This window comes from Theropithecus gelada, chromosome 16, assembly GCF_003255815.1.
Source record: "Theropithecus gelada isolate Dixy chromosome 16, Tgel_1.0, whole genome shotgun sequence".
Classification (NCBI taxonomy): domain Eukaryota; kingdom Metazoa; phylum Chordata; class Mammalia; order Primates; family Cercopithecidae; genus Theropithecus; species Theropithecus gelada.
Window position 1 is genome coordinate 34,796,285 of NC_037684.1, and position 13,630 is coordinate 34,809,914.

Sequence of the window (13,630 nt, forward strand, 5' to 3'; positions counted from 1 at the left end):
CAGAAACCAAAATAAAAGGCAACCAACCGGAGAAGACAGTTGCCACAAATATGATCAAGGGTTAATGTTATTCATAAATTAAGAGTCCACACAAGTCGTTAGAATGAGCACTGAGACCTGAACAGAGAAGCAAAAAGAATGTGAGGGGGTCAGCGCGGAGGCTCACGCCTGTAATCCCAGCACTCTGGGAGGCCAAGGCAGGCGGATCATGAGGTCAGGAAATTGCAACTATATTTTTTAATGCATAGACTAAGAGGCTAGAGGGAAATATCACAGATCCTTAACATACATTCCCAAACCTTTGTAAATCCACAGATTCATGAAAACAGACACGTTTGCGCAAGTGCCTGATCTTTCCTGTTATACATTCATTAGAAGTCAAGCCCTCGTACCACACAGTATCTGCCTTTTCAAATGTGATCAAAATGTTCTCTTTTGCTTCAAGGCCATTTTTCACAAGGCAATGGCATTTTTGCCTCTTCATCAGAGTCACTGTGTGCCCTGGAGGACTGAGAACAGCAGAGCCGTGTTGGGATGGGACAGGGCAGCTGGGAAGATTGGGCTCACTCCCTACTAAGTGCCTCACTCCCGTACAGCCCCCATAGAGGAAGAGGGGTTCAAATTTATTCCTCAGCCAGATGGCATGTGCCCCCTCTCCGGGAATCTCACGTCACTTATGATGGACCAAAATTCCAAAAGCTGAATCCATGACTGTCAAAGTCTGGTATGGCAGGATGTCAACAGTAATCATTTCTGGGCAGAGGGATGATTTTCTCTTCCCATCTTGCTTTGTATAAATACATTTTCTATAATAAGATTGTATTACTTTTCTCATGAAGAAATAGCAAAGTACTGTTTTACTCAAAATATGAATAGAGCCAGGCATGCTAGCAGCTTATGCCTGTAATCCCAACACTTTTGGAGGCGGAAATGGGAGGGTCACTTTAGCCCAGGAGATTGAGACCAGCCTGGGTAACATAGTGAGACCCTGTCCCTCCTCCCCCCCAAAAAATCTACAAAGCATTTATCCTGGATTATTCACAGGGGCCAAAAAAAAAAGAAAAAAAAAATTCAAGCCTCTTTTGGCCATGAGCTATGAATATGAAAATATGCAAATGTGAAAGAAAAGCCAGCACATCTGATTTTTACTTTTACTTTCACACCTCTGTCTACCATATTCCAAGAGGAGAAACTTGGTCATTGAAAGGAATCGATCAAATCCAAAGAACAAAACTACTGTGTTCATTAAACTTCTTAGTGTTCACAAAGCTTTAGCTGCAGGTTGAATGGGACACCCCGAATTGGGCTCACCTGGGCTGCAGGGAGCAGAGATAGCACCACTGCACTCCAGCCTGGGCAACAAAGCGAGACTCTCTCTCAAAAAAAAACAAAGTTCAGAAATTCAAAGTTGTGAGTTATTTTTAAAATAATAATAATTATAATGATAATTCACAATAAAGATGAGGACAAAGTGTGAGCAAATGGTGGTTTCTGCCGGCTTTGTTGAGCTGAAGCAGCCTCTCCCTGCTGGGGCTTTTGGGGAAAAAGGGTATGTGTTGCTCTTCAGATCCCAAGCCTCATGCCCCTACTGGGCCCTGTGTGGTGCTTCTCAGCACACTGGGAGAGCCACCGTTGGAACGCACACCTGGGGGACCTGGTGGGTGATGGTGCGGTGAGTGGGGGCCACAGCCTGACTCCAGGGAAGCCAGCGAGCTCAGAGCTGGAGGAGTCAGGACACCCCCGATGGGTCAAGAGTTGGTTTTGCTGCCAGTTGGCATCTGATTGAACCATCCCTTCACTTCTCTGTGCCTCACTTTCCTTACCAGACGTGCTCTGCTGATGCCATTCTCTCCTGTTCAGTCCTACCTTCACCATTGAAGAGAAAGAGCAAACTGCTAGGCAGCAGCATTGATTTTTTTAAGGAAGTGGAAAGAGAGCTGGGAATAACAAGTCAGGCTCACCTCACCTACCTCACCTGGTGGGTTTGTTTGTTTCGTTTTGTTTTTGTTTTGAGACCGAGTTTTGCCCTGTCACCCAGGCTGGAGTGCAGTGGTGTAATCTCGGCTCACTGCAATCTCCACCTGCCAGGTTCAATTGATTCTCCTGCCTCAGTCTCCCGAGTAGCTGGGATTATAGGCACCTGCCACACGCCTAGCTAATTCTTGTATTCTTAGTAGAGATGGGGTTTCACCCTATTGGCCAGGTTGGCCTCGATCTTCTGACCTCAGGTGATCCACCCACCTCGGCCTCCCAAAGTGCTGGGATTACAGGCATGAGCCACCATGCCTGGCCCTCACCTGGTGGTTTTGAATGTGAACTGAATGTGTTGGTAAATTAAGCATGCGGATAGACGTAAATAACACTTGGGCAGGAATATGGAGCACGGGATGAGGATGGGTGCCCAGCTGTTGGAGAGGGTGATGGGGAGGCTGAGATCTGCCTGCCATGAACTGGGAGGAGGGGCTCCTCTCTCTCTTCACCCCCACTCTGCCCCCCAACACTCCCTAGAACTTATCCTCCCCTCTTCTTTCCCCAGGCGAGCCTTGAACCAGGATGGCTGAGCCCCGCCAGGAGTTCGATGTGATGGAAGATCATGCTGGGACGTACGGGTTGGGGGACAGGAAAGATCAAGAGGGCTACACCATGCTCCAAGACCAAGAGGGTGACACGGACGCTGGCCTGAAAGGTTAGTGGACAGCCATGCACAGCAGGCCCAGATCACTGCAAGCCAAGGGGTGGCAGGAACAATTTGCATCCAGAATTGTAAAGACTTTTTAAATACATTATTGTCTTAGATTGTCAGTAGAGTGAAACCTCATTAATTTGAGTGGGCCAAGATAACTCAAGCAGTGAGATAATGGCCAGGCACAGTGGCTCACGCCTATAATCCCAGCACTTTGGAAGGCCCAGGCAGGAGAATCCCTTGAGGCCACGAATTTGAGACCAGCCTGGGCAACATAGCAAGACCCTGTCTCTAAGAAAAATTTAAAAATTAGCTGGGTGTTGTGGTGCATGTCTATAGTCCTAGCTACTCAGGATGCTGAGGCGGAAGAATCACTTGAGCCCAGGAGTTCAAAGTTGCAGTAAGCTGTGATTATGAAACTGCACTCCAACCTGAGCAACACAGCAAGACCCTGTTGGAAAAAAAAAAAAAAGGAAGAAATTTACCTTGAGTTACCCACATGAGTGAATGTATGGACAAAGATTGCAGGGGCTTGACAATCTTTCAAATACAGGGTACTTTTTGAGGCGTTAGCCACACCTGTTGGCTTATAAATCAGTAGTATTGATTAGCATGTAAAATATGTGACTTTAAACGTTGCTTTTTATCTCTTCCTTAGATCAGGCCTGACTGGCCTCTCTTTAGCAAGAGTTGGTTAGCCCTGGGATTCTTACTGTAGCCACATTAATAAACGACATCAACTTCTAAATATTCTATAATACCATCTTTTGGGCAAATTGACTTCGCCTCTTCCTTTCTCTTTCCAAATGAAATGTTTCATTTCACTGTCAGACCACATGGTCCGGGACCCCACGGAGCACACAGCCTTCCCTCTGTCTCCCCATGCTGGCCCTTCACCCACTGCTGGAGTGCCGAGTTGGTCCAAGGGTTGGACCAAGTTCTCAGGTTGTCTCAAGGTTGGTACAGGCTGTCTCAGTGCTGGCTTGTGCTACAAGGAGCCCTTCTTTCCACGGGTGTCGCTAGCAGTGAGTGCTCACAGCAACAGCCCACGGTGCAGCCCGAGGGCAGGGTGGACTCAGTCCCTGCCTCCATACCCATTTCTAAGCAAGCAAAATGGCAAACACTCTACTTTTCTCTTTTAATGCTAAAAATAAGAAAACACGCTGCAGCCCAGGGTATGGGTAGTGGATGGAAGCCATGGAGTTCCAAGGTGGGAAGTGACCTCTACTGGATGTGTCTATTCAGGAAGATCACTGGAGTGGGTGGGGTCTCTGGGAGGTCCCCTGAGTGTGGGAAGCGCTGGGACCACCAGCTTTCTCACACAGGGAGTGGCCATCCCAGCTTGGAGAGGTTCCAGGACTGGTTTCGACGCTTGTTTCAGATTTCCATCTGTTGAATCAGGGAAGGTGTTGGATTATGAGGAATTTGGGGATTAGGAAAGTGGGTGCAGGTAGGTTGGGGGGAGGTGAAGGAAGACATGGGCACATTACAGGAACAGGGGCTGCTCAGAGGTGTCCGAGAAGCTCTGGGTGAGGAGGTGAGAGGGAGAGGGGAATGCAGCTCAGCGCAGCCTCCCTGCCTGAGGTCAGCCATCACGTGGTGATGGAAAGAGGGAAATGTGCTTTCTGACGGCTCCAGCCAGTGCTGCCAGATTCAGCTCCCCAGGGAGGGCAGCTGAGCGGCTCCAAGCTAGGAGATCTGTTTTCTCCTTTGAATCCTTCTTAGAGGCTGGGCATGGTGGCTCACGCCTGTAATCCCAGCACTTTGGGAGGCTGTGGCGGGAGGATCGCTTGAGCCCAGGAGTTCCAGACCAGCCTGGGCAACATAGTGGGACCTCGTCTCTACAGATAATAATTTTTAAAATTACCTGGGCATAGTGGCATGCACCTATAGTCCCAGCTACTCAAGAGGCTGAGGCAGGAGGATCGCTTGAGCCCAGGAGGCAGAGGTTGCAGTGAGCCAAGATCCCATCACTGCACTCCAGCCTAGGCAAAAGAGTGAGACTCCCATGTCCAATTATAATAATAATAAATAAATCTTTCTCAGTCCCTTCCTCACTGTGTCCCCCTCCACTAAACTTTTCCACCACCTCTCCCACTTCCCTCGCTCCCGCTTTCCCTCTCCTTCTCTCCCCACTCCATCTTTTTCTTTCTCTGCTGTTTCCCACCCCTTCCTCCTCTCCATCCTGCAACACTGCCTACCCTGTCCCCGCCCCACCCTGGTGCTCAGGATGTGTTAAGTGAGGGTGGTAGCCTCCAAGAGCTCAACCCCGAAGGTTAGCCTGTTGAAACCACTCTCCCAGCTGCCCCCTGGCAGTTGGTGCTGTTGGGGGAAACTGGGATTGGGGCCCTCTTTTCCTGACAAAGAGATGAAGAGTTCCCTCACCAGGTGCCTGGGACTGGGGTGTGGGTGTCACAGCCTATCCCAGCGCATCTGTTTGCATCATGATTAATAGTGCTGCTTTCAACTGGCGGCGGTGGCTCATGCCTGTAATCCCAGCACTTTGGGAGGCTGAGGTGGGTGGATCACGAGGTCAGGAGTTCAAGACCAGCCTGGCCAACATGGTGAAATCCCGTCTCTACTAAAAATACAAAAACTAACCGGGTATGGTGGTGGGCGCCTGTAGTCCCAGTTACTCAGGAGGCTGAGGCAGGAGGATCAATTGAACCTGAGAGGTGGAGGTTGCAGTGAGCTGAGATCACGCCACTGCACTCCAGCCTGGGCAATAAGCGCAAAACTCCATCTCAAGAGAAAAAAAAAAATAGTGCTGCTTTCAGCCTGGGCATAGTGGCTCACACCTGCAATCCCAGCACTTTGGGAGGCCGATGTGGGTGGATCACAAGGTCAGGAGTCCAAGACGAGCCTGGTTAACATGGTGAAACCATGTTAAGGAGAGACTCCTTCTCTCTCTCTGTTTTTTTTTTTTTTTTTAAGACAGAGTCTCGCTCTGTCGCCAAGGCTGGAGTGCAGTGGCGCCATCTCGGCTCACCGCAACCTCCGCCTCCTGGGTTCAAGCGATTCTTCTGCCTCAGTCTCCCAAGTAGCTAGGATTACAGGTGCCCGCCACCACGCCCAGCTAATTTTTGTATTTTTAGTAGAGACAGGGTTTTACCATGTTGGCCAGGCTGATCTCGGACTCCTGACCTCATGATCTGCCCACCTCGGCCTCCCAAAGTGCTGGGATTACACGCACGAGCCACTACGTCCAGTCAACTCCTTCTCAAAAGAAAAAAAAATAGTGCTGCTTTCTCCTTCAAGTGTCCTGATTTGGGTGATAGTAAATGCCACCCTACTTATAAGGGAACTACCTCAGAATGCTAATTGGGACATTTTTGTAGCATTCTACTATTAGCAATAGGTGATGCTCACAACAGCCCGTGAGGGTAGATGACATCCACTTCACAGATGACAAAGGAGCCTCGTGCTCAGACCGTGGGCTGCCGGAGCAGGTCCATGGCTGCAGCCCCACATGGGCCATGTTTCCCCCTTGTCACTCTTTCCACCAAGCCCCCTTGGAACTTCAGTTATTAAACTCTCTTGGGTGGAATTCAAGTTAGAATCACAACAGATGCCTCATATGAATTGTGCCAGTGAAAAATGACATTCTATTTAGAGGCAGGGCAGCCTGGCTTAGAGTAAGTTTAAAATATGTGTTATGCTGCAGCAAATGTACCATGATCCTGTAAGATGTTCACAACAGGGGAACTGGATGTGAGGTATACTCTCTGTACTAACTTCGCAAGTTTTCTATAAATCTAAAACTGTTCCAAAATAACAAGTTCCTTTAAAATTAACTCCAGGAGACCAGATGCAGTGGCTAATGCCTGTAATCCCAGCACTTTGGAAGGCTGAGGCAGGTGGATTGCTTGAGCCCAGGAGTTTGAGGCCAGCCTGGGCAACGTGGTGAAATCCCGTCTCTACAAAAAATACAAAAATTAGCCAGGTGTGGTGGCGCACTCCTGTAGTCCCAGCTACTTGGGGGACTGAGGTGGGAGAATCATCTGAGCCCAGGAGTTTGAGGCTGCAGTGAGCTGTGATTGTACCACTGCACTCCAACCTGGGCAACAGAGCGAGACCCTGTCTCAAAAAACAAAAATGAAATAAAGTCTGGGAAAGAAGTGGGTTTTACCACTCTTATTTTCTGAAGAGAAACTAAATTTAATGTGTAAAGTGAGGACAAGTTCACCAAGTTAGTGTTTGAGTTGCCTAAAATATGTTTGCTAAAACTATTCAATGCTTTCACATAAAACATGATCAGAAGTTCTATGCCAAAACATATGTGTGTGTATATATATATGCACTATATATACTGTATGCAAAAATGCAAAATCTAAATTGCCAACCTTTTTGAAACTGCTCTGAAGGGAAAGCATTTGAAGATAAATTGCTTACCCAAAGAACATACTTTCCAAGAAAGCAAGTAATACTTAAGGTGTTCATAGTCCTTATCAAATTAATTCTTGCTACTGAAAGCTTACAAGGAGCTGTTTTTATGTCAGGTGTGACAGGTTTGACTTGGCAGAAGGTGTCACTTTACTAACAACATTTTACATAAGTGACAGAAGACAAGAAACTACATGTTAAATACCAGAACAAAGAGTGTCTAAGTGGATGCTAAGAGTTGAAATATGGCTGGATACCTGCCCAAGAGAGCTGAAAAGTAGATGAAAGTTGGTTACCTATAAACTAGTGCACCCTAATGAATTAAAAGGTGTTGATGAGTTAACTTGTTATGCCTTCCAGATAAGACATGCAAATGGGGCTTCTTCCTCCTTCCCTTCTTCCAAGGAATTTAACAAGGAAACCAATGCAAATGATAAGAACTGTAGGGCTCAAGCTGGGAACAGATTGGGGAAAGGGGGACCATCATGCCCATATAGATGTAGATGCCCCTGTGCCCTGGCAGTCAAGGCTTCTGAAAAATAACGAAACCCAGAAGTCTGCATGATGCTGCCTTATCATTTGTCCAAAGCCTTCTTGCGGCAGTTTGCAGGCTCTTGCGAGCTCCAGGACCAAGGAGATATGTTCGTGCTGGAAGCTTGTTTAGGATGAGCTGTTCTTTGTGGGATGGGTGCAGCCAGGGCCAGGTGTCCAGGGATGGTGTTTTAACAAAGCGTGTGAGGTGTCTGATCTCACAGTGCACTTGAACTCCATTGCCTTTTTTTCATCTTCTCATTCTGTTTCATGCACAGAACCAGCCCCATCCTGAAACTGACTCTAAATTACTCCCGCCCCAGGTGGAGTGCCTTTCTCAGAGTTCAACAGAGCCTTCCTGTCGCCCAAGGGACAACTCCACTGAATGCCCAAGCCTAACAAATAAAAACCAAACTCTGTGCTCCCCCATCCTGGGCCATTACTGGTTTCTCTACTGCTGTTGGTGGTACCACCATCAACTTGTCCATCATGACCCTGGCCAGTTCCTCCCACAACCCTCCATAGCACCCAGGGACCTCACCTCCATTCCATCCGACACAGACCTCCTCACCACAAACCTTGGTTTTGCAACAGCAGCCCTGAGACCTTTACACCTTCCTCCCTTCATCCTGTCCCCCACCAAGGCCCCAGAGCCATTCCTTAAAGCAGGGCTCCACAAACTATGACCCACAGGCCAATTCTGGTACCCAGCCTGTTTTGCACAGCCAGTGAACTGACAATGATCTTTTCAGACAACCAGAAAAAAAAAAAAAAGCCCACCATTCTGAGTATGTGACTTCCATGTTCAAGATGTCTCATGTTCAGAAAGGCCCCTGGAAAATGAGGAAGGGTATGAGCTGGGCACAAAGGGAGACCCTCTCAGCTGAGCTCCTCCCATGCAGACATTTTCCTGGACTTCCTATCCAATGACTTCCCTTAGCTTCTCATCAGCCACCCCTGCCTGCCCAGGAAGCTGGCAGATGTGGCCTTTTAACTGGGCACAGCTCTGTTCTATATCATATCAGGGCTCTGTTCCCAAGGAAGGTAGAGAGAATGGACACCAGGTGGACCCTCAGCAGTCTGTGCCACAGAGGGAGTGTTTGCAGTTTCCACACTAAAAGTCCCCATGTGCTTGACGGGATCTGTGACTACAACATGATGCTTGACTTTTCCTCATATGACCAGAGCCACTTTGTCCATCTGGTGTAATGGTCAGCTACCTGCTAGGGGCCCTCCAGGATTCCCAGTTGATTCCATATCTGCATCACCACCATCAGCACTAAATAAAATACTCAAGTTCCTGCTGGTGAGCATGAGCAGTGCTACATTGGGCCCTTCAACCAAGGTGACAAGGACTGAAAATAATCACTGCCACTTATTGGGGGCTTCTCATCTGCCAGGCATGGTACAAAGTGCTTTAAATAAGCATTCAACAGTTTCATGCTGACAGAAGCCCTGTGAGCCAGTGGAGCTACTCCCATGCCCATTATACAAGGGAGAAAACTGAGGCAGAGGGAGGTTAGGTAATTCGGTCAGCATCACACAACCAATAGGTTGTGGAGCCAGGATTTGGGCCCCATCTGCCTGACTCTCTAGAGGCTCTGATCTATCCAGAGTTGAGTCTAAGCCATGGATAGGGCAATTAGACAGCAGAGGAAACCCATTCAGCCACCATGTGCATGAAGAGTGAGGAATTTCTGTCATACAGAGGGGAGTGAATTCACTGAGCTGAGAGCTGAGGAACCACTGATCTGATGGCTGAGACACCACTGGGAAGACTGGAGAGGCTTTTCTGGGCATGCATTGCCAGGCACAGGAGAAGCTGAGGGAAGATGACTAAGAGGTACTGGCAAAGAACTCAGAAATTCTGATGGAAGCTTTACATGCTACCATCACATCCATCCATCTATCCACCCATCCATCCACCCATATCTTCCTCCATCCACCCAATCATACATACATCCAGTCATCTGTACACCACCCACCCATCCATCCATCCATCCATCCATCCATTCATTCCTTCATCCATCCCATCATCCATCCAATTATACATACATCCAATCATATATCTGTACATCATCCATTCTTCCCTCCATTCATCCATCCATCCACCCATCCCTTCCTTCATCCTTCTCATCATCCATCCAATCATACATACATCCAGTCATATATCTGTACATCACCAGCTCCATCTATCCATTTATCCATCCATCCTTTCTTTCATCCATCAATCATCCATCCATCATACATACATCCAACCATACATCTCTACATCATTCATTCTTCCATCGATTCATCCAATTATCCATCCATTCCTTCCTGTATCTATCCCATTATCCATTTGATCATACATACATCATCTATATGTCATCCATTCATCCAACCATCCATTCATCCATCCATCCATCCACCCATATCTTCATCCAATCAATCATACATACATCCAATCATCTACACATCACCCATCCATCCATCCACCCATCCATCCATCCATCCATCCATCCATCCATCCAATCATCCAGTCGTATATCCAATTACACATCCATCCAATTATACATTCATACATGCATCTAATCATTCAATTATACATACACACATCCATATAATTATACATCCAATCATACCTCTATCCAATTATACATTCATACATTCCAACTAATAAATTATTAATTCATATATCCATCCTTATAATTATACATCCATCTAATCATTCAGTAATTCACCCGTCCATCCAGTCATCTATCCAATAATACATTCATCCAATCATCCATCCATCCATCCACCCATCCATCCATCCACCCATTCATCCATCCATCCATCCACCCCCCCATCCATCATGGTTTGAGCCATGATTTACTACCATGGTCCACTGTGGACAGCCCAGGTGGGATTGAATTGAAGAGAAGCCCAGGGCTGCCCCCATAAACATTTGGCTCCTTTACATCGATGAGAACTAGATCCACATGTATAAATCCTCATGATTTGAAGGTGCTTTTACCAACATTCACTCATGGGATTCTCCCAGCAGCTCTAGGAGGTAGAGTTGAGGTCATCTCACCCATTTTACAAATGAGGAAACAGAGGCCCTGAGAGGCAGGTCTAAGTCCACCTGACCAGAAAGAAGTGGAACTGGGACTTGAACCCAGCCATCTTGCCCCTTGGTCCCGTGCTCTCTAGCCTATAACTCCCGCTTCCTGGTAGGGCACCTCCAGGAGGACGCTATCGGCTGGCCCTGGGCCTGCCCTTGAGTCTTTTCCTGTGTGTGGCCATCCTTCCTCCCTCAGGAGAGTGTGTACTCCCAGAGCACAGGCTGTATCTTCTGAGCATTTTGTCCCTTCCCAGTACCTAGCACTCAGCTCTGTATACATCAGGCTCTCAAGAAGTCTCAACCTTCCAGAGGGTAAGGTCTTGACCTGCTCTGCCCCGGATACTGCAGGATGCATTGATAAGCCCATAAAATAACCAGGGCAGATTGACTCCCAGTGGCCAAAGTACCACAGGGAAGGGACAATTCAGTTCTTCTAGGAGGAGGGAGTAGTTTTCTAATTTCTATTAAGCCAACAAAAGCTGCCTTACTAAGGGCATTATTGGTGGAGGGTGTGACTGTCAACCACTGTGATCATTTGGGCCTCTCTTGCCCAAGCTTCCCATTCTGAAAGGACAGTTTTCTTGTAGGTACCCATGGCTGCCATTTCAAATGTAACTCACAGCTTGTCCATCAGTCCTTGGAGATCTTTCTGTGGACGCTTGATGGCATCCAAACACCACCCAATGTCCACTTAGAAGTAAGCACCGTGTCTGCCCTGAGCTGACTCCTTTTCCAAGGAAGGGGTTGGATCTCTGAGTGTTTTCCTAGGTGTCTGCTTGTTAATTAATAGCAATGAACAAAACAGAAGGTTCATGCGTAGCTGGGCGTTCTGGTATTTGCTGCCCGTTGACCAATGGAAGATAAACCTTTGCCTCAGGTGGCACCACTAGCTGGTTAAGAGGCACTTTCTCCTGTCACCCAGGAGCAAACGCACATCACCTGTGTCCTCGTCTGATGGCCCTGGTGTGGGGCACAGTCGTGTTGGCAGGGAGGGAGGTGGGGTTGGTCCCTTTTGTGGGTTTGTCACAAGGCCGTGTTCCAACTGTTTCCATGGGGAACAATTTTCAGCTCCATAAGACACTGCTCCCCAGTTCCTCCTGAGATTAAAAGGGGGCGCTGGGGAGAGGCCACCGTTCTGAGGCCTCACCATGTGTGTTCCAGAATCTCCCCTGCAGACCCCCGCTGAGGACGGATCTGAGGAACTGGGCTCTGAAACCTCTGATGCTAAGAGCACTCCAACGGCGGAAGGTGGGCCCCGCTTCAGACGCCCCCTCCATGCCTCCAGCCTGTGCTTAGCTGTGCTTTGAGCCTCCCTCCTGGCTGCATCTGCTGCTCCCCCTGGCTGAGAAATGTGCTCACTCATTCGGTGCTTTGCAGGACAGTGTGGCGGGAGCTGAGCCCTGCTTCGATGCCTTGCTTGCTGGTGCTGAGCGTGGGCACCTTCATCCCATGTGTGCTCTGGAGGCAGCCACCCTTGGAGAGTCCCGCGCACAGCTCCACAAAGCCCCGCTCCATACGATTGTCCTCCCATACCCCCTTCAAAAGCCCCCTCTTCTCTCTTTCTTCAGGGGCCAGCAGGTCCCAGAGCAGCCATTTGGCTGAGGGAAGGGGCAGGTCAGTGCACATCTGATCTTGGTTTAGTATCTTTCATTTTGGGGGCTCTGGGTGTGGCCTGGGCCTCTGGACTTTGGCCACGATGTTTGTTCTGGCCCTTCTAACCTGTCCTTTCCAGACACTCAGCATCTAGGTTATTAGGACTCACATACTTCCTGACGTGCTCCTCAGTCCTGATTTTGACCATCTTCTCTTGCTTCCCATCTGTATCAGTCAAGACTGCATTTGGCTGTAAGAAACAGAAACCCCAACTAACTGTGGCATTTACATGAAGAGGTTTACTTTTCTCACATAATCAGATGCCTGAACTTGGCCAGCACCTCAAGGGTCACTGATGCTCTCCCGTCTTTATTTTCTGTTATCTTTAGTGGTTGGATTGTTGCCTCATGGTTACAAAGTGGCTGCTGCACTTCCAGGCATCACATCTGCCTTTGAAGCAGGAATGAGTTGCAAAGTAAAGTGGCCAAAAGGGCCCTGAAACTAAATGCGTCCCCTTAGGAAAACAGGAGTTTTCTTGCAAGTGGCAGTCTTCCACTTATGTCTCATCAGCCAGAGCTGGGTCTTATGGCCACCCCTTGCTGCAGGCAAGGCTAGGACATTGAGCATTTTGCCTTCCAGCCTCTTTAGCAGAATAAATCAAGGGAGAAGAATGTTAATAATGGCTTTCAAGTGACTAGTTGGCAGTATCTGCCCGTCTATCTCTCCATCCTCCCCTTGGAGGTTCAAGGTTCCTTTCTTAGCACTTCTTCAGGCTCTGCACATTCATTTGGATCTTGTGTCTTGGGGTGAAAAACTTGCCCAGGTGTCTCTGCAAGCATCTACCTTTGGATGAATTTGGAAAGTGGCTGTCAAGTGCCCGCCCCTTGCTTGGTACAATGCTGCATCTTTAGAGGATGCAGCAGGCGTGGGCCTTGCTGCTGAGGTTCTTAGCCTCATAAGAATATCCAGGTTAGATTCTCTTGGCTCCTTCTTAGAGCCAGTGATGCAAGACACTTCCTGTTCATCTTGTCGGGATGGTTTTGCAAGTTGCCTGCCATCCTGAGAAAGTCTACAAAACGATGCCAGACCTCATGCCAGCTTCCCAAGCCTTGGCTCTCAGTGCTCCTTCAACAGAGTCTGGAAGAATCTCCCAAACAAGTCTCAATGCCCTCTGGACCCTGTGCAGGCGTGAGACTCAAGAGCACTGGCTCCCACCCCTGGTGGAGGGAGCCCTGCGGGGGCTGGGATCTTGCCTGGTTGCTCTGCCTGCACCCAAGACAACCATAATTAAAATGTCCTTCATTGAACTTGGAAAGCCTTCAAAGCTGACAACTCCTTACGTGTACCTGGAG

The 13,630-nt window shown here is 48.4% G+C and overlaps 1 protein-coding gene across 10 annotated transcripts in view; it reads left to right on the forward strand.

The window, feature by feature from the left end:
- MAPT (microtubule associated protein tau) overlaps positions 1–13,630 on the forward strand; it is a 130,056-nt gene that overhangs the window by 62,903 nt on the left and 53,523 nt on the right. For 6 of the 10 annotated variants that reach the window (XM_025361784.1, XM_025361785.1, XM_025361787.1 and 3 more), the window contains exons 2-3: positions 2,537–2,686; positions 11,847–11,933. In XM_025361784.1, coding sequence (XP_025217569.1) covers positions 2,554–2,686; positions 11,847–11,933 — 220 coding nt within the window. In that variant the 5' untranslated portion in view covers positions 2,537–2,553. Of the gene's footprint in view, positions 1–2,536; positions 2,687–11,846; positions 11,934–13,630 lie in introns of those variants that run through there. The other 4 variants (XM_025361783.1, XM_025361786.1, XM_025361791.1 and 1 more) reach the window with 2 other exon arrangements.